The sequence below is a fragment of the Eschscholzia californica genome, unplaced genomic scaffold (genome assembly GCF_041429995.1).
Source record: "Eschscholzia californica isolate CP2 unplaced genomic scaffold, dmEscCali1.0.p SCAF_4, whole genome shotgun sequence".
Lineage (NCBI taxonomy): Eukaryota > Viridiplantae > Streptophyta > Magnoliopsida > Ranunculales > Papaveraceae > Eschscholzia > Eschscholzia californica.
The window spans coordinates 52,488,274-52,508,385 of NW_028238461.1; the positions used below are offsets into that span (position 1 = coordinate 52,488,274).

Consider the following 20,112-nt stretch of genomic DNA (forward strand, 5'->3'; position numbering starts at 1 on the left):
AGTTTCTTCGAGTTATTGATTGAAATCTAGGAAACAAGCCAGATTCAGACATCGGAAAAAGGAGTAAACAAAAACTACTTCAAGCTTTCAAGTATATTCACAAACACACCACTTCGACAAAAACAAAGTTTTCCACAATCATAATTCATTAACGAGTACGATCTTCCCTGTTACAAATTACAATTAAACATGTATAACAACATACAATGAACTGCTGAAAGTAACAAAGATTCCTGCTGGACATAAAGGATCAATTGCAGTTCCTCAATAACACGTTAGCTCTTATTTTGAAGTTCGACGGTCAATAACTCTAAATTTTCTAATCTCTCAGTATAGGTTTAACTTAATTCTACATCGTGTATAGACAGGGGATAAGCTTCTAACCGTTGGCAATATGGAATTATACTTCGATGGAGCTTTCTCATGTTACAAACAGAATTCGCTTAACTGCAACTTGGGTTCACCAAAATTAAGAAATTTCTTAAGCCGCATCAATGAGACGTGAATTCTACTGACGTGAAAAGTGTAAGCAACAAATCCTATGCTTCTTTTTCTTGAAGTTTTCTCCACCATTTGCTTTACCTTCATGGATGCCATTGACTTTGATAAGAACCTCATTATTGTAGTTCATGTTCTTTGCTACTGGTGCCTCTACCAAGTCTGCCATTTTCATGGCGAGGGGCAAGTTTGACGCAGACTCTTGGGGTTTGTCATTAACCAGGGACTTTTGTTTCGATGATGATGTTGCTACCCGAATATGGTTTACTTCTTCTACTGTAAGTTCCGGTGTACTGGGTCTGCATATAAAAAAATCGAATAGATAAGAAAGACATGGAGGGCATTTGGGTACGTATATCTTCGAACAAACCCACAAGGGCGAATCATATACAGAACTAGAAATATTGAAGCAAATAATTTATCAAAATATTGTCCCGGTCTTAACTCCTAACCATCTAATCTGTTTTTATTCTTTTCAGTAAACTAAAATGGCTATCTTGGTTAGCTGAATTACCTGAATGAAATAAAGCCAGCATCATTTTCATCTCCATTAATAATCCTATCTTTGTCCTCTGTTTTTGATACCCCATTATTTGGACTTTTTTGAGGGGAAGATGAGACCACCTCTCCTGCAACTGTTTCTGTATTTCCATGTTCTTGATTGGCGGAGCCTAATCCAGACCAATTCTGGATGCTAACTCCACCCCCACGAACCATAGAAATAACATTGTTTAATATGCCAATAGCATGTTCAACCTCTGAACTGATCAAAACTTTCTTCTGTTTGCTAACCCGACATTGTTCATCAGTTTGAGTAAATGAAGATTGATCAATAGGTTCTCTACTTTTCTCACTTTCTTCTAAGTGTGTTTCCTGTTCAATCTCTTCTTCTTCTATTTCGCTCGGAGATATCTGACATATATTGGATTTGGCGGCATCAGGAATTTGAATTCCAGGAAGATCACCAAGAGGTTTCTGGTCTATAACTGGCGTATAAGCTGCTAGAGCTTCACTTGCAGTTTCCTTGGGGCAGATCTCTGCAGATTTCTTCCTGTCAACTTCTTTCGGTTTCAAAACCTTCTTCGGTTTATTATCGTGACTTAAACCTTCACGTATTCGAGCATATAATGGGTCTTTCAAGGCCTTCCCGAAATCCTCATCACCTTTAGCCACAGAAGCAACTGCCTGGAAGGAATTAACGACAAAAACGAAAGGAAAAAAATCAGGTAAAAAACTATTCGCTTGAGTTGATATAATAGACATGGAAAAAGTTGAGATACGCAGAATAGATACGTCATTTTCTATCACTAGCAAATAGAGATATCTTAGAAAGAAATAGTACCTTTTGGTAAAGCTTAAATCCACTTCCAATGAGTTGTCTTGACATAAAATTAATCAGTGAAGGGGGTACAATATCCAACTTTATATCCATAGTTGCCATTGTCCTGCAAAAATTAAATAGTTTGGTAAGAACTATAATTTCTAGGCGAACGAAGTTTAAATTCATCATCTATCGACTTTCATTGCCTCAAATATACCAGGAGTTGATGATAGACGAGTAAACTATCCTAAAAAATAGTCTAGACACAATTCGAAAGAAAAAAACGATCCAAGCACTAGAACTAACCGAAAGTAGCTTCTGTTTGAGGTAACCTTTTGTAAAGCAAATCCTCCCACCAAATCTGCACGAACAATATCCTTTGCTTCCGGAATTCCTTTGCTTGTGAAGCCATGGGTACTTCTATCAATACTCTTCACATCAGATACCTGAATCAAAACATTCAGGGTATTATGTTATGATTTCAGGATAGCTTAAATCTACGAAAGAAGGCGAAAAAAAAACAATGAGCTTATAAACGTTTAAAGATCATACCGTGTTTAGTACAACAATGACAAGATCATCTTCAAGAAATTCTAGTTCGAAATAGTGCAGAATAACCTCTCTACCTGATAAAGGCCATGCAACCTTCATCCTTTCTTCCAAATAGCCAACAAAAAAAATTAACATCTTGAGGCAGTTCAAAACTAAAGGGAATAACTCCAAACGGCATATTTACAACTTCGGATCTAGAACAAGACTAACCTCACCAGAGCGATCTGCTCACCAATTCGAACCTTTTGAACACATTCTGAGGCTATAATTTTGAAAGTTGGAAAATTAAACTGTGGCCACCTGAAAACAATAAATTCCAGGTAGAGTTAGCTCTAATAAAAGTTTTCTTCACTGAACCAACATGATTTACCTTATCTAGTGACATACATTACTTCAATCAACTAAAAATAGACAATGGTGGAAAAGAACCTAACCATTTATGAAAAAGGGCTATTTCCCATGAAAGACATAAACCTGCATCCAAGGTTGAATCAGTCTTAGGTATTTCCTAATTTAGCCATCTATCGAATAGTGGCACATAGCAAATTTGAAATGAAAATCCGAGTGCATCAAGATGAACTCACAGACATCAAGAGGTCCATCGACATAGCCTTCAACAAGTAATGTATGAAATGGAGTCCCTTGAGCACCTTCTCGATACATAACACGGTACTCATCAGTGTCCTGTTTTAACTGTCAATAAAGAAAAGTATAGCTTCAAAGGATGCCTTTGCTTTGGCCATGTTTTCCGTGGAAGTAATTAACTAATTGTTAGGTCTGCTAACAATATGCAGACTTCGAATATGGCGCCCAAAAGTAGCATTACCCGTTATAACAGAGAAGAAAAAAATAACAAAATCATTATTCAGCCCCATTAGAGTACCTTCCACTCTCCATGTGCCGCACCATGAGTTCTCGATACCATTTTGTCACTTCCCACGCTTCTCAACATATCAAGAAAATGTGATACTTCCTTCGCTCTTTTTTCAACAACATTTTCGAGATATCCTGTCAACAGGTTTTTAAGGATTGGATAAGTTAATATACAAACTGTGAAGCGTACTACTGTCTGGTCTCAATTGAAATCTCACCATTAACAAATTTAACATGTTTCCTGATTACCTAAATAAAAACAGAAACACAAGTCAACAGAAATATAGAAACTAACCAACCTTCAATCTCAGGCGGTGATGAAGTTAGGTATTCATTCTTGATGCGGGACTTAATAGACTCTTCATTTTGAAGCTCATGAGATGCCAATGTCTTGTCTAGCCTTGCTCGGTACTCTATAATCTTTTCTTTGTTGCTCATTTTCGCATTCTAGGAGGGACACCAAATTTGTTTTGAATTTCTCGAAAATTATTGCGTAAAGTATGATAAATATATATATATTGTGATGCCTCTAGTTGTCTTCGGAATTAACTCAAATTTGTCCTGAGAAATAAAAAAGAGAAAACCATTACTCAAGTAAGATGAAATACAAGAACTACCATATTATCGAAGCAAGAGACGGAAGATTTCTTTAGATGAACACAACTCTACTAATTTATACAATCTGCAACAACTTAAAATCTCAATCGTATTACCCCCAAAATGCATAAATAAGAGAATCATTAGGATATTAAGTAATAATACTCTTTTCTTCACTCGGCCTATAAACCGAAGAAGTATTTCTAAACTACTATCGAAAGACAGCCCGCCGTTCATAGTTTGTAAGAGACACCCTTTTCTCTTAAACATGAAAAGTACTAGTATTTAAGGTCTTCAACCAATCATTCCATCTAAAATATTAGATTACCTTTATGTACAGAAAGTATTGATATTCCTAAAACTTGGGAAAACAAAATGAGCAGAAGAAGAAACAACAGAATCTATAAGACCAGGAGGTGTAACCATTGGTGTGAGAAAATAGAATCAAACTCTCAAACAATACAAAAAAAATTAACAACTAATTTGAAACATTATCAAACAAAACAAACATCTTTAGCTCTCTTATGAATCACTCATTTCAGCTCTAATTACCATAACCAAAGCTCATATATAAGAACAAAAAATAGAGAGGAAAAAAGGAAAACTATAATCAATCTGAAAATGAAATCTTAATCAAACACACCTAAATCGAGCTATTTGAAAACTTCCCATGATGTATTATGATATATAAAACCAACCCAGAGATTCAGATCTCAAACAAAATCATAGGAAAAAGAGTTTAGAGGTACCTGAGATGAGGTTGTTGAGAGAGCCCAGACGGAAATAAAACATGAAATTGTTGTGTGTAACAAGTTTTAGACCAACAAGAGAGAACCCCAGAATCAAAATAATTCATTTTACTCTGAATAAACATCGAAAAAGGCAAAACTGAGATCAGTAGAATCTGACTTTTTTCTATTTGTTTATCATTTCCAAAGCAAATAAAAAAAAGTAGTATAGAAGAGACAAGATCATCCAAGTGATTATCTTTTCTAAACAAACATTTGGGTTGGTATGGGACCAGTTGTGGTGAGTCATTCTTTAGAGAGAGAAAGAGAGAGGGCGCCCACTACTTAATCTTGTCCTTAAATTGGGTCAAATAAACGATTTGGAATTGAAAAAAACCAAGAATCGGATAATCAACTTTTGGTCCTTAATTTCAGTGTAAAACGAAAAGTTACTTTACTTTTTCTTAAACAGGAGAACAGGATACTCATCATTTTCCTTCTCTTGAAGGAGAATCAGATACTTTTTATCCAATAGTTTCACTCGTATCATATTCTAACGAAGATTTAAGCTATTGTGTCCACATGAGATGTCCAAGGCCTTCTCACTTTTAATATTACGACTAATTTAGCTCAAATTGTAGTTTCTGCTATAGAGTGATTTTGTCGGAGTTTAAGTTATATACTCTACAAAGAATTTTAACCCTAAACAGGGCCGATTACTTTCAAATAAATGTAACTTAGGGATTAGGTTGTTGCATCTCACAAGAGCCAACTTTGTTGTATTAAATATTTTACTAGATATAGCCCGTGCCAACGATGAAAAATTATTCCTCATCTTCTTTATCTTCTCCTTGGTGAAAATCATAAATAAATGTGATTTATCGGCATCAGTCAAAAAGGATATGTCCCGTCCGTAGAAAACGATACTTCAATTTGAGATACACAGAAACGATTATAACTAAATCTTGTACGAGTTGGTGAAAGTCAATTTACATTTCGTGACACAACAACAATCATAGGCCAGAGAGACCATAACATTTTTATTATGCAATGTCAAGATACAAGTGTAAATAATTTGGGAGAGAAAATCCATACCATGACTTCTCGACACATTTAAATAGTAAAAATAAATGGAATTTATGATTTATCCCAAGTTAGTTAAAATTTCTATCTATCTGGAATCTAATGGGTTACAATGTCAAGTGTCTTATTTCCAACTAACGAATGTTCAGAGCTTTGGGTAGATAAAATCAAGCACAGTTAAACCATATTTAGACAAATAACTAATAGAAAAGGAATTGCGCTAGTAAGAGTTAAGTCTTGGACTAAGTCTTATGAGATTTTGAGACATAAGTAAATATGAACAACCTATTATAACTCAATAATGCCCATTATCAATAACCTATAAGGGCTTATTGACTACTATCTATTGTCGGAACACATTTTTTTTAACTCCTAATCTCCTACAACTCTTTTAACTTGTATACTTTTCAGATGTGCATCTGGGGATCAAAAGTTAAAGCAAAGATACATCCTTTGATTCGTATGTAGTGGGTTTAGGATTGTTAATGTGGGTATGTGCATCAAACCTGACTGAAGAACTATATGGTTTCGAAGCAACACATCTAAAGAATTAGACTTTGGAAAACTTTAGTCAAATAAAACTTAGGTCATAACTGATTCAGTTGCATTTTCAAACATTCAAGCATTTTTTTTCAGCAAAAAAAAAAACACTTTCTCCTAAAAAAAAACGTGAAAACTTCTGGTTGGAGATTTAGCTATTAACAAAAATGACTATTTTTTTTTAGCAAGAGATAATTAACATTCATGGCAACTGAAAGTAATGTTGTTTGAATTAAGTTAATTATAAGGTAAACAATAGAGTAGTAAATCTAGTGATCAACGTTTGTTACAGTAATAATGAAAAAAATAATTATTGAGTTACCAAACATTTAAAAATTATTATACGACTATTTCCTTCTTAATTGGTTCTGAATTGGAATTCCTCACTCCCTGTCCGTCAAAAATATTAGAGATGAACCCCTTTTATGTTGGTGCCAATTCAATACTAATAGGGTTTAGAAGAGGAGATATGGAAATCGATTCAAACGAGCTACCCATCTAAATTAGTATTTCAAAATTTGAACTATTATAATAAATGTTTATGTTTTTTTATGTTCGTTATAATAAGCATCCATTTTCGATAAACTTAGGTCAACAACTTATAACTCATTCTTCGTTGTCTTGCAATATTCATTAGTTGAGTGTCTAATTCTTTTTTCATAGTAAATAACCAATACAAATTTCATAGTGTTTAGTTAACAATGGAGGTGATAATTTAACCAACTTATCAATGGAGATTTCATAGGCTCCCAAGAGAAATCTTTGTAATTAACAAAGGAGATGATAATTTAAGAAAAAAATAATAAGAATAATAATAATAATTTGAATATAAGGTCGAGTACTCACCAGAAATCTTAGTAGAATTAAAGTTCAATGAAGAGAAAGTGGAGATTAAAACCCCAAAACACTAAAGTGAAGTCCTTTTATTGAAATTTGTGTAGAAAATTTTCCCAAATCTTAGTAGAAACTTTCCCAAATATGAGTAGAAACTTTCTTGCCTAAACGCATCTAGAGAGAGAGATATTACAAGTTCTATTTATTAAGCCCTTGCAAATTCTTTTGTTTTTTTTTTTCTTAAATTAGTTATTTTATTTTTTAGAAGGATTTTTTTTTTAATAGGTTATTTTATATCTGAGAAGGACTATATTTAAAATTTTAAAAGTTTTATTATATGGATTATGAAAAGGAAGGGTGCTACATAAATAGAAGACAGAATCCTGTTTTCCTTCTCTTCATTTTTGTCATTTTTTTTTTTGGTTATGAATATGGATAGAAAGCTATTACCAAATGGCAAAGGAAATGCAAAAGATATACTGTACAAGTTTGCTCAAACTTTCATGAAAAACCCTAGGCAAATTCATGCAAATATTATATAGGGAGCCGAACCTTAAAAATTGTTAGATCCCTTCCCACAAAAGATAATTTGGGGTAAGGATTTCTGACCCATTTCCCCTATCAAATATTACAGAATTCTCCCTGTTTCAACTTTGAAGAATTCTCCATGTTTGGAATTTGACAAAAAAAAGTAGTCTTTCGCATTTAGAGCAGACGTGTTTGCAACCTTCTCTGTCAAATAGAGAAAAAAAAATCATTTTAGTTTGATCATGTCTTAGGAATGACTCATGGTGATTTCAACACTAAATCAACCAAGAAATCTTCACCTCCAAGATGCTTAAGACGCACAAAAATCAGAATCCAAAATAACAGATTTCAGACTGACATCTTTATGTTAGCTAGCTAGAAACTAGAAAGACGACACATATATTAATGTTTGTGATTTCAAACCTAGTTCCTAAAATTCTTGATTATTAATCTACAACAAGGTCATTTATTTCAATAATAAACTAACATTATTAAAGTCTAGTACAGGATCATTCCGAGTTCAACGACAAAAAGAAACAACTTAATCTTCCAACTGATATACGGCAACAAACGGCATCAAAACACTTCCAATCCAAAGTTTTCCGTCTTTCTCTTCAACTTCACTAACCGCTTTAACTATCTTACCTTGACTGTCTTCTAGTATTTTTAAGAGTTTACCCTCAGGGCTGTACTTAACAATCATTGCGTGAAGCCGACCTCCAACACTTATCATGTACTGAATCTTAGCTGAAATTGGGAGTTTGAGCAAAAACATCCTTAAACCAGGGTAGATCCCATTAATATGGGAGTAAATGGTTCGACGAGCATGTACAGCAACCCAAAATTCTCCTTTCTCGTTGGTTCTCACGTTGTCCAGAGATCCGGGTAGAACTGCAAATACATCCGAGGTCCCTGCTTTCTCTCCTTTCAACCAGTATCTCTTCAACCTACGTCGGAAATGGTTAGACTTAAATACATAGAAGTGCAAGATAGTATTTAAGGATTGAAGCTCGTTTTGGCAATTCGATAACAAATGTTGTATGTTTTGTTGGTTTAAACAGAAAAAAAAAAAGATACAAGAAATAATGATATAGACATATATAGGAGACTGACTGACCTGCCGGCGGATCCTTCACAGAAGAGAAGGAATGATTTATCCTTGCTCATTGAAACTCCATTTGGAAATTGGAGATTCCGAATAAGGACAGTGGTTTCCTTTGTAGTTGGATTGTATTTCAAAAGCCTTCCTGATGGTTCTCCGGAGAAAACTAGCTGGAGGAAGTTCCTGAAAGAACAAACAGTAGTAGACTTCATCATTTCGGTGGCACTCCTATCGTTAAGAAAGAAAAATTGTTTCTTCCATGGATAAATGACGCGATAAAAGAACCCAAGTGCATAGTTTACCTCCTCTGGTAGTTGGTGCTGCTATCCGTAAAATAAACATTTCCTTCGTCATCAATGTCAAGATCATTTGTAAATTTCAAAGGTATCCCTTCTGCCTCAATTGCAAGTGATGTTGCCAATCCACCTTCTGGACCCACTTTCATCAACCCAAAATAGGCATCCGCGATGTATAAGTCCCCAGTTTTCTTGTCAAATCGGAGTCCAAGTGGTCGGCCACAAATATGCTCGTCCTTCAGGTAAGCAAACGGTGACGGTTTTGGACTACATAACTCTGATCTAAAACCCCAAACAAGAGATTGCATAAATTAGGAACTTCGTATCCGAAATTATGTATTCAAGAACTTACAACTAAATTATAATCAAACAATAAGTTCATTAGCGGAAAAAAGACTGCATTACATTGATTTTATTTAAACTATGTCATCTACGAAAACTAAGCACTTGATACGTTTACTAATGTAGCACAAGCCTCACTTCTTTGTGTATTGAAGTTACATAACCGAACATCGCTTCAATGTGAGATGAATTAATATCAGAAAACGAGGAATCGAGCAAACAAAGAAGAAATACTTATAATCTGTCATATATATAACAAATCTTATAGTTGCCAAAGATGATGAATCCACGATCCAACGCATTATATAACCATAACCACGACTGTAATATATAGGTTATTTTCAGTCGTCGCCAATTGGTTTTGAGTTGGATGTCCACAAACTTAACAAGGTGACCTGCATGTGATAAGCCCAACGACCACATGTACTCCACATCTCCCAAAGCATGTGTAAAGCTCAAGAAATCCACACATGAGGAGAGTGTGAGAATAGTCTCACAATGGACAAACGATACTCCTAGCGAAAATTAAAATATAGTGGTACTTTCACTCATTGTCAATTGGTTTTTAGTTCATGTCAAACTTAACATTCAATTCTGGTAATTACTTAAACAACTAAATAAAAACTAGGGCACTAGTTATAGTTTGAACTTTGAAGATGGAGAAATGAAGATACTAATAAAAGGGGGGGAGAACAGATTGAAAAGCTCACCTATTAGGTGAAGTAAAAGCGAAATCGTTCCATGACTCGCCGTTCCAGAAAACAATACGGCCGTCGGCAATTCCAGTATATGGACCACGACCAAGTGGATCAAAAGCTATACTTTCTGGACCTTGAATCTCATTCAAAAACCTAATTTCCGATTTCTGCAACAAATTTTCAGTATCTTTCTCAACCGGAAGTTCAGACCAAGGAGAATAATCGATCTTGTAAGCTACAAAATTAGGGAAATCAGATATTGGACTGTGTTTGAATGGATCAGTACCACAGTAGAGAGCTAAGAGAAGAAAAAGACCGGCTAAGATTCCGATAAACGCCATTGCCGGAAATATGAAAGATTAGAAGGTGAATTGAGAGAGAGATAGAGATAGAGAGGAGGAGAGTACTGATCAGTTATAACCTAGTTTTCATTTTAAGAGTTTAATTGGAGAGTAGGGAAGAAGTCTTTCCTCTTCAACCTCACCCTTCAACTACTTTCATAACTGTCACTCTTTATTTTCTCACCAGTTAATGTATGCTAATTGACCAAGATACCCTCCTATTCAGTAAGGTGGCGTTTGGTTTTTATGATAATATGCCCAACCAGTCTCCCAGTAGAGTCCCAGCGGGGTGACGTGGACGGACCAGATTTAGAGAGAAAGTGAAAACTCCTTCACTCACATCTGGACCGACCACGTCACCCGACTGGGATTCAGCTGGGAGACTGGTCCAACAAACCATCACCATTGTTTTTTAAAAGAGGTCGCATTGTAAAGTGTTTATTGATATAGTCACACACTCTCACCTTTTGGTGAGAAAAGAAGCTTTTAACTCCACTATGGTGGAATTTATGGTACAACCACAACACTTAATGCTATCTCCTCTCCATACCCAGTAAAAACTGAAAAGAAGTTTGTAGGGAAAGGGAGAGTTTCTCTTCGCCAGAATCCCCCCATTTAGTGATGTGGAAAATACTACTCATTTCTGAACAAGTCATCTATATTGAGTACCAACAGATTTCAGAATAAATCATCTATTTTTTAAGATCGTCTCTTCACCAGAATCCCCCCATTTAAAGAGTTTCTCTTTCTTGAACTCTCGTGATCAAAATTATGTAGTTCTTGAGAGATCATCATTGGGGGATAAATAAGGAAGATGTTGATGAATCAAGCAAATGACGTGAGATCTGATTAAATAAGAATCAACACCAGAAATGATGGATTCACGCACGTAGTAAAAATTCATGAATTCAATGTAAAGTCTAAGACATTACAATGGCAAAAGGATATCATTCTTTTTGAATTTTGATGATTGACATAAATGATGATCTCCTACTTGTTCTCCATGACTTAGGAATTTTTAAGAGATGAAACCCCTACGTATTAGGGTTTGGAATTCCGACGTTTGTAAATTTCAAAAAAATCAATGGAAATGATCGTTGACAAATTAAGATTGATTACAACGTTTTTGTGGTGTTTTTTTAATGAGATATGACTTACGAATTTCGAACAATTATTGTGTGTTACGGGATGAACGAGTTGCTTTGAAATTTATTTCACCTCAACAAATCGGAACTAACATATGTTATAAGTTCTGAAGAGATGGCGAATTCAACGATTCGAGTGAAGAATGTTCTATTAGTATCACGAGATCATTTCAATTGGGTTTTATTCGACAAAAACATTATGGATGATTTGATTTGTATGCAATGTTGCTTTCAATCCAAGGATTTGGCGTCACAAAAGAAATCGGAAAGACGAAAGAAAAAGAAAAAATATATCATCTTCACTCAACAACTTCAATTATACAAACTCATAAGCTCTCTCTATATCTCCACTTATTGCTCAGTTAGATGCTTAGAACTCTGAAATCAAGAGTCATGGATTTGATTCTTGAGGATTGTTTATATCATCCTCATGTAAAAAATCTACATATGTATGGTATAAATAATGGATATGCCTTTTAAGAGTCTCGCTATGGCCATTAGAGCATTGCTATGACCTTTAAAGGTCCAAGTATTATTTTATGACAACTTCAATCATCATGATTTACTTTTGATTTTGTATTCAAGTGATGTAATCGAAGCCTTGTAAGGCGTTTGGATTTTTTCCAACGATAATGAAGGTTTCTTTCTAAAAAAGCAAGAACACTTAATAAGTATTAGGTTTCGTTAAATAGATACTTCAAATTTACATAATTATATAAAATTAAGTGCAAAATGTATGTGAAGTTACATGAATTTTGCTCCCTCATGAATTTTTTGTTGAAAAACTCTCTCATGAATATAGAGTTGTAAAAATAAATCCTTGAAGAAATGGATTTTAGAGAGATTTTTCTACAAGGATACATGTATTGGGAATTGGGTGCTTATCTATGACCATGGTCCATGAGTAATACTAGTGGTGTCTACAGAATTTTAGCTAACGGCGCCTCATTTTCTCATACACTAAAATTTGGTAATAGGGATGATTTCATTTTTTTTTTTTGTGTTGAGAAATGGTCGATTTCATTTAGAACATAGAAACTTGCAGGCCAAGCACTAGAGAGTTAGTCAGTCTTAGTTTTTTTTCCTCTAAAAATCAGAGAAAAAAATCTTGATTCTCACATAGGTGCCTCTATAAGCGCCCTATTTTTTTTTGCTCCTGGCCGCACCTCTTCGCAGTCCCGTGTGCGTCAGACTGGGCCTACTCCGCGAACTCTACTACTCCGCGGAGGCGTTAAGAGTGAGGGTGGATCAAATTTAAAAAAGGAGAGCGCCTGTAGATACTCCCTTCTCACTTTCTGTTTCTTTGGAATGGTGAAATAAGTTTCTCGTCTATCTCTATGATTTGTTGTTCTCTGGTTATTAATCGATAAGTCGATTTCTCTCTGTCTTGGCTTGATTCGGACAGAGTTTCCTTTCTCTAACTTTATAGAGAGATAAACTATTAAAGAATAAAGATAAGTCAATATTCCTTCTTTCGGGCTAACCGAGATAGGTGTTTAATGTAGTCGAGGCAAGAATAAATTCTCTTTCCTTAAGACATTTTACACCCCCGTAACAGTACCAAACGTTAGGGTGAATGCCTTCGGGATACAACGACTAACCTTTCAGAATTTTAAGATGGTACTTCTATATTCTGAAAGCGGGCGAACCTTTGTCAGTATTATGAGCTCTTTGACTGATGCGGATGATCTTCTAGATGCTTTGGAAATTCAGATTTCACTCGAGACTTCTTTCTTCCTTTTCCAGATATTCTAGTCTATCCAGAACCTCTAGAAAATACTTCTTTAATTAGATATTCTAGGCTAACCAGAACCTCTAATTGTTAGAAGGGAAGAGAAGAAGAGAATGAATTGAATTGATGTTCTAGACGACCTATGAAGAACTTCTTTCTTCCTTTTCTAGATATTCTAGTCTATCCAGAACCTCTAGAAAATACTTCTTTAATTAGATATTCTAGGCTAACCAGAACCTCTAATTGTTAGAAGGGAAGAGAAGAAGAGAAGAGAATGAATTGATTTTCTAGACGACCTATGAAGAACTTCTTTCTTCCTTTTCTAGATATTCTAGTCTATCCAGAACCTCTAGAAAATACTTCTTTAATTAGATATTCTAGGCTAACCAGAACCTCTAATTGTTAGAAGGGAAGAGAAGAAGAGAAGAGAATGAATTGATTTTCTAGACGACCTATGAAGAACTTCTTTCTTCCTTTTCTAGATATTCTAGTCTATCCAGAACCTCTAGAAAATACTTCTTTAATTAGATATTCTAGGCTAACCAGAACCTCTAATTGTTAGAAGGGAAGAGAAGAAGAGAATGAATTGAATTGATGAAAAATGAAGTGAGTTTGGGTGGTATTTATAGGAATTGAATAGGTATAAACTTTTGGGACACATCTCTAGAGTTTTGGGGACAAAACTCTTGGTTTTTAGGGACACAACTCTTTGAGAAGAGTTGGTTATATAACTGGGAATTTCGGGTGGATTTTAGACCGTCAGATCGAGCTCAAAAATTCGGCCAGAATCTGATCCGTCAGATCATACCGAAATTGTCCCACAGATGAAAAATCCGACCGTTAGAGTAGCCTTACGCGTGCCCGAACACGGAGTGTGAACGCCATCTGTCGGATCGCGCGCAATCCCGCGCGATGAACGCTGGCCGTTCAGATTTGAGCGCGTCCTGTTCGCGCAAATGCCCCTCATCTTAACTTGTCCTCTTTGACGCTTTAGTACCTATTTCAACCGATTTTTCGTTCAAACTTTAACCTTGAATTTCTCATTCATCCGGAATCGGATTTGAGTGATTCTTGGCTCTAAATCGTAGAGCTCGGCGAGACGAACGCAATGGCGCATTCCGTTTCTGAGTTTGACGAGTCGGCTCGAGCCAAAATTGGCTCCGATTCCAACAATCCCCCACATGAATGAAAATTCGAGGTTTACTATATACAAACATACTATACTGACATATTGACACTAAAAGAGCTCATATGCGGAACTTCGCTGCATCGGAAGAAGGTAGTCTTTCGACTTTGAACCTTTCCTAGTGAATAACTACAAGGTCTACAAGGACGGCAGTGAACTTATCGTCTTGAACTGAGTCCTGGGAATTGTAAACCTGAATAGCTATCACACAGCTAATCCCTTACCGACTTAGGTTCTCGGTTGTGTTCATTTCGGCCCTGAACATTCCCGAATTCATGTGTGCTTTAGAGAAGTCGGCCTAGACGAACTTCCCACGGAACCGGCATCAATTCACACACATATAGGTTATCCGTAATAAGGTATCCTGCTATACCTCACGTTAGAATCAAGTTCTAAGTTTTCGGATTCATTAAAAGCTTAATGCTTAGCCTCTCAATGCAGGCAACACTGTTATCATCCTAGGAATGGGTAAGAGATAGAAATCTCTTACAGTGTTACTGTCGAGTCAGGATATAGCTTCAGTTGCCCTTTGAACCTAGATCGTGGGATCTCCAGTCATCTAGGTAGGGTTTCACCATGCCTTTACTCATTTACTTTAGGCGTTTTTGCCACATTCCCCTTGATGATGCAATTTCAACTCTCTTGTTCACCCTTGTTCTTTACGGATCCGCCAGGTAACGTAGGATTGAGCATAATTAATTTATGCATTCCTTGAGAGCAATTGCTTTACGGTGCTAGTCTATTTATTTTGAATTCTCTAGACTTACCGTATTAGTGCCTACGCAACAACTACTTAGGTTTATTGCGTGCACTGGCTTCAATCACAAACAAATATCCTCCAGGAAGTTCACCTACTTCCTTTGCTTTCTCCAAAACAATGTATCCATCAAGGCCTTTAGGATTACATTATTGATCCAGCTATGCACGTCTGCCTCTGAGGATTTTGTGATATCGTAGCCCTTAGTGGTTTGTCATATCCACTGTTTTGTATCTGAGATTCGAGTGTTGTCCACATATCTTCGTTTTCTTTTATGATATTTACAACCAATTAATACGAGTCTGCTCAGATACCTAAGAACTATTTGTTACTATGATAACTCTTTCTTGAATTTGTTCAAATTCAAGTATTTATGCTTATCGTGGTTTTTGAGTGGTTATTCTACCATTCTCTGTCTAACCTTGCACTTTAGATTATCAATCATGAGTAATGATTCAATCTGGAAAAACATCGAATCATATCTTCTTAAACACTTTCTTATTCCTAACTAGTATTGTCTGTTCTTTTGAACAGATGATTCACGGTTGAATCTCGTTACTTAGTTTAGGATTAGGAAGAGAAGTTCTTTCCATTTGTGTTTTTCCCAGATTTGTTGAGTGAATTTGGACATTCACGTCATCACTTATATTCACACACTTGATTTCCGACTCTTGTCACAACTTAGTGAATATAACTATAGTTCTTAACTCAATTAAACCTTATTGACCAACATTCTTATTAGTTAAATCTGGTTTCCGAGGTACTCTATAATTTCCCTCTTTTCACGTCCGTATGATGTTGTATCGTCAGGAGAATATAGAGACTTTTATGCCATTTATAATTGGCATTTGGGTTCCTTTTGGTTCCCCCCACATTTCAAGAGTATTTTCTCTTATTCGTCAATTTGGGTGGAATTTTATAGTATTCCATATAGGGTACTGTTCAGATATGTAACAATATCTGCCCCCACAGTTCTAGGGTAACCATTGGATTCTCCTCTTTAACAAAACTATTTTCGTACACAATTTCTTTAGTGTAGTGTCTTTAGTTTTGTTCTATAACATGATGATTTATGATCATTAAAACCTTGAGATATAATACAAGGCGAGTTTCTCGTTTAACTCTTTCTTAAGTTATATGTCTTAATCATATATACTCGTTTGATAGACTATGATCATCAAAGTTATCATTCATTATTTTGTCCTTTATCGTCTCTAGATTTCGTCCATACTCTTGAATTGAAAATCTTACCAAGACCCTTGAATTTACTATTCGAGTCACGTCTAGACCGAATGATGTAATATTCAACTTTACGTCTTATTAACCTTAATTCTCTTGTCTATCCAAGAAGATTAGGTTGCCATGAGGATTTATAAGGACTATTCTGTAATGATACAAAACTAGGGACCTCCTTACAAAGACTTTAAGGATTTATTTATAATAACTCCTGATCTTGAGATCTTTCAGCCAAGGTCCTTCCATTTAACATATCTGAGGATTCCTTGTAATTCTTAGACAGGCCTAAGGACCTTCTAGAGAATTATTTACCGCCTGAATATGTTATACGAAATAACTTACTTTCTCGAAGACAAGTTTAATTTCAGAATTTTGCATTCTTCGTCAACTTTGTATTCGAGAGTGTTTCACGGAATTTTTCATTATCTCAGACCGATGATTTCTTTCGAACAGTTTATCGTCTCGTAGCTATTTGTATAACGAGAACATTCTGTCATCGACCTTGTCTAACCGTTTAGGTTTTGACATTTGTCTTGACATACTTTTCCGCTAACTTATGCGGTTGTCATCTTCGATTTGTCATCAAATTGAATCTTTAGGATCATGTATTCATCATTGATCGCTCTCTGTATTCTCGATATACGGTTTCACACCCAGTATTTATGTCGATACTTGGTGGTCAAGATGTCGCTTAGTTTTTCGATGTCTCTGTTATCGAGAAGATATTTTAAGAGTCATCAACTAAGTCAACATTTGTGGTCACCATGGGTTGAACCTTATTTCTGTTTTTGGCTAGTAGTAGAATTTTAGTGAAATACTTCACAAAATTCATCGAGATTAGATTGATCATCGATTTTTAATCTCCACTGATCGAGTTTTATCCCTTCTAATGTTCTGTGCTTCCATTATACCAAAAGAGTCGCCGTTTGATGAACTATGCCATTCTTGGCGTATATCTCGGCGAAGGGAGATTCATACTCTCCATCTCAGTCGTTTCTCAAAGCCTCAATCTTTTTACAAAGTTGAGTTTCTACTTTGATTTTATAAAGCTCGATCTTTTCGATTGCTTTATCCTTACGTGTTAGTAAGTAACAGAACCAAGTGGAGTCATCGATAAAGGTAATGAATTGCCTTTTCCACCTTATGTTTGAACCGTTCTTAGGTTATAGGGTTCATTGTGAATTAAGTCTAAAGACTTTGAACAACGTTTTAGTCATTTTTGACTATACACATGTTTGACATGTACGTCTTGAGTAAATTTCGAGTTTCGGAATTTAACTCCAAGCTCATTAATGTCTTTAATGACTTATTATTCACATGTCCTAATCTTTCGTGACAAATATTGGAGGACTCAATAATATACGCATAATTATTAATTTTATTAATAATAGGTGCCTTCGGCATTACATGGGTAACATTTAATTGAAATAACCCCCCACATAAGTGGCCCTTTCCAATATACATCATTTTCTTAAATATGATAACGATATCTGACAGAAAGATTAGTCTGAACCCGTTCTCACTTAAAAGAGAACCAGAAATCAAGTTCTTTTGATTGTCTGGAGCATGGAGTACATCGGTCAAAGTCACCTCTATTTCGGAAGTGAATTTTAACACGATCTTTCCCCTTCCTTTGACTTGGGTGGTCGAGCCGTTTACCTTGAATAAGGTTTTTCCTTCGGCTACCTCTGTATAGGAAGAGAATAGGCTTTTGTCACTACAAACGTGATGATTTGTCTTAGAATCGACCCACCATCTCTGGTTGTTAACCAGGTTATCTTCATGTGCCTCTGCACAGAGGTTCATTTTATGAAGTAGATCAAACGCCTTTTCGAACTCAGTAATCATTAGACGGTGATTCCGATTTTCGGTGTCTTTTGCTAATAAAGCTTGGTTATCGGCTTTTTCCCTTTGACTGTCATATGTGGAGTGACAATCTTTGGCTAGGTGGCCTCGCTTTCTACATTTGTAGCATTCGACAGGCCTTTGCCTTTTCCTCGACTTGCCTCGCTTCTGCTTCAGAGCGAAGTCAGTTCCCTTGAACATCTCTGGGTTTTCCACGTATGTGGTGTTAGGCTGAAGAACCCGTAGGGTGGTTCTTGTTCGTGCCATTTCCTTTTCTGAAACACACAGAAAGTAAGCCAAATTAATATCTTATAACCAGAGAAATAATCGCTATAGAAAATGTCTTAAGATTGTTGTTCTCTGGTTATTAATCGATAAGTTGATTTCTCTCTGTCTTGGCTTGATTCGGACAGAGTTTCCTTTCTCTAACTTTATAGAGAGATAAACTATTAAAGAATAAAGATAAGTCAATATTCCTTCTTTCGGGCTAACCGAGATAGGTGTTTAATGTAGTCGAGGCAAGAATAAATTCTCTTTCCTTAAGACATTTTACACCCCCGTAACAGTACCAAACGTTAGGGTGAATGCCTTCGGGATACAACGACTAACCTTTCAGAATTTTAAGATGGTACTTCTATATTCTGAAAGCGGGCGAACCTTTGTCAGTATTATGAGCTCTTTGACTGATGCGGATGATCTTCTAGATGCTTTGGAAATTCAGATTTCACTCGAGACTTCTTTCTTCCTTTTCCAGATATTCTAGTCTATCCAGAACCTCTAGAAAATACTTCTTTAATTAGATATTCTAGGCTAACCAGAACCTCTAATTGTTAGAAGGGAAGAGAAGAAGAGAATGAATTGAATTGATGTTCTAGACGACCTATGAAGAACTTCTTTCTTCCTTTTCTAGATATTCTAGTCTATCCAGAACCTCTAGAAAATACTTCTTTAATTAGATATTCTAGGCTAACCAGAACCTCTAATTGTTAGAAGGGAAGAGAAGAAGAGAAGAGAATGAATTGATTTTCTAGACGACCTATGAAGAACTTCTTTCTTCCTTTTCTAGATATTCTAGTCTATCCAGAACCTCTAGAAAATACTTCTTTAATTAGATATTCTAGACAAACCAGAACCTCTAATTGTTAGAAGGGAAGAGAAGAAGAGAAGAGAATGAATTGATTTTCTAGACGACCTATGAAGAACTTCTTTCTTCCTTTTCTAGATATTCTAGTCTATCCAGAACCTCTAGAAAATACTTCTTTAATTAGATATTCTAGGCTAACCAGAACCTCTAATTGTTAGAAGGGAAGAGAAGAAGAGAATGAATTGAATTGATGAAAAATGAAGTGAGTTTGGGTGGTATTTATAGGAATTGAATAGGTATAAACTTTTGGGACACATCTCTAGAGTTTTGGGGACAAAACTCTTGGTTTTTAGGGACACAACTCTTTGAGAAGAGTTGGTTATATAACTGGGAATTTCGGGTGGATTTTAGACCGTCAGATCGAGCTCAAAAATTCGGCCAGAATCTGATCCGTCAGATCATACCGAAATTGTCCCACAGATGAAAAATCCGACCGTTAGAGTAGCCTTACGCGTGCCCGAACACGGAGTGTGAACGCCATCTGTCGGATCGCGCGCAATCCCGCGCGATGAACGCTGGCCATTCAGATTTGAGCGCGTCCTGTTCGCGCAAATGCCCCTCATCTTAACTTGTCCTCTTTGACGCTTTAGTACCTATTTCAACCGATTTTTCGTTCAAACTTTAACCTTGAATTTCTCATTCATCCGGAATCGGATTTGAGTGATTCTTGGCTCTAAATCGTAGAGCTCGGCGAGACGAACGCAATGGCGCATTCCGTTTCTGAGTTTGACGAG

General features: G+C 35.9%; 2 protein-coding genes across 3 annotated transcripts; both read right to left on the reverse strand.

The window, feature by feature from the left end:
• Positions 1–128: 128 nt before the first annotated feature.
• LOC147545995 (uncharacterized) lies at positions 129–6,515 on the reverse strand. 2 transcript variants are annotated; one of them, XM_086633274.1, is made up of 11 exons: positions 4,591–6,515; positions 3,544–3,805; positions 3,255–3,379; positions 2,956–3,064; positions 2,806–2,845; positions 2,582–2,671; positions 2,372–2,471; positions 2,126–2,265; positions 1,841–1,943; positions 1,013–1,683; positions 129–797 (listed from the first exon to the last, which is right to left on the reverse strand). In XM_086633274.1, the coding sequence occupies exons 2-11, from the start codon at positions 3,680–3,682 to the stop codon at positions 509–511; spliced, it is 1,806 nt and encodes a 601-aa protein (XP_086489400.1). In that variant the 5' UTR covers positions 3,683–3,805; positions 4,591–6,515; the 3' UTR covers positions 129–508. The 2 variants fall into 2 exon arrangements, with proteins under 2 accessions (XP_086489400.1, XP_086489401.1); XM_086633275.1 differs by having other exon boundaries at positions 4,485–4,597.
• A 1,485-nt stretch (positions 6,516–8,000) lies between these two features.
• LOC147545996 (protein STRICTOSIDINE SYNTHASE-LIKE 3-like) lies at positions 8,001–10,560 on the reverse strand. The gene is made up of 4 exons (XM_086636136.1): positions 10,005–10,560; positions 8,959–9,234; positions 8,672–8,839; positions 8,001–8,501 (listed from the first exon to the last, which is right to left on the reverse strand). Exons 1-4 carry the CDS (start codon positions 10,331–10,333, stop codon positions 8,096–8,098), a joined length of 1,179 nt encoding a protein of 392 aa, XP_086492262.1. The 5' UTR covers positions 10,334–10,560; the 3' UTR covers positions 8,001–8,095.
• Positions 10,561–20,112: the final 9,552 nt, after the last annotated feature.

Bases quoted from the DNA above. Each gene is read 5' to 3' on its own strand.
- LOC147545996 (XM_086636136.1), bottom strand. From the start codon at position 10,333: ATGGCGTTTATCGGAATCTTAGCCGGTCTTTTTCTTCTCTTAGCTCTC. The intron at 9,235-10,004 runs GTGAGCTTTTCA...TTGGGGTTTTAG, and splicing joins GCTTTTACTTCACCTAATAG to ATCAGAGTTATGTAGTCCAA. The intron at 8,502-8,671 runs GTCAGTCAGTCT...TTTCCGACGTAG, and splicing joins TGTGAAGGATCCGCCGGCAG to GTTGAAGAGATACTGGTTGA.
- LOC147545995 (XM_086633274.1), bottom strand. From the start codon at position 3,682: ATGAGCAACAAAGAAAAGATTATAGAGTACCGAGCAAGGCTAGACAAG. The intron at 2,672-2,805 runs GTTAGGTTCTTT...TATTGTTTTCAG, and splicing joins ATAGCCCTTTTTCATAAATG to GTGGCCACAGTTTAATTTTC. The intron at 2,266-2,371 runs GTATGATCTTTA...GTTTTGATTCAG, and splicing joins TCATTGTTGTACTAAACACG to GTATCTGATGTGAAGAGTAT.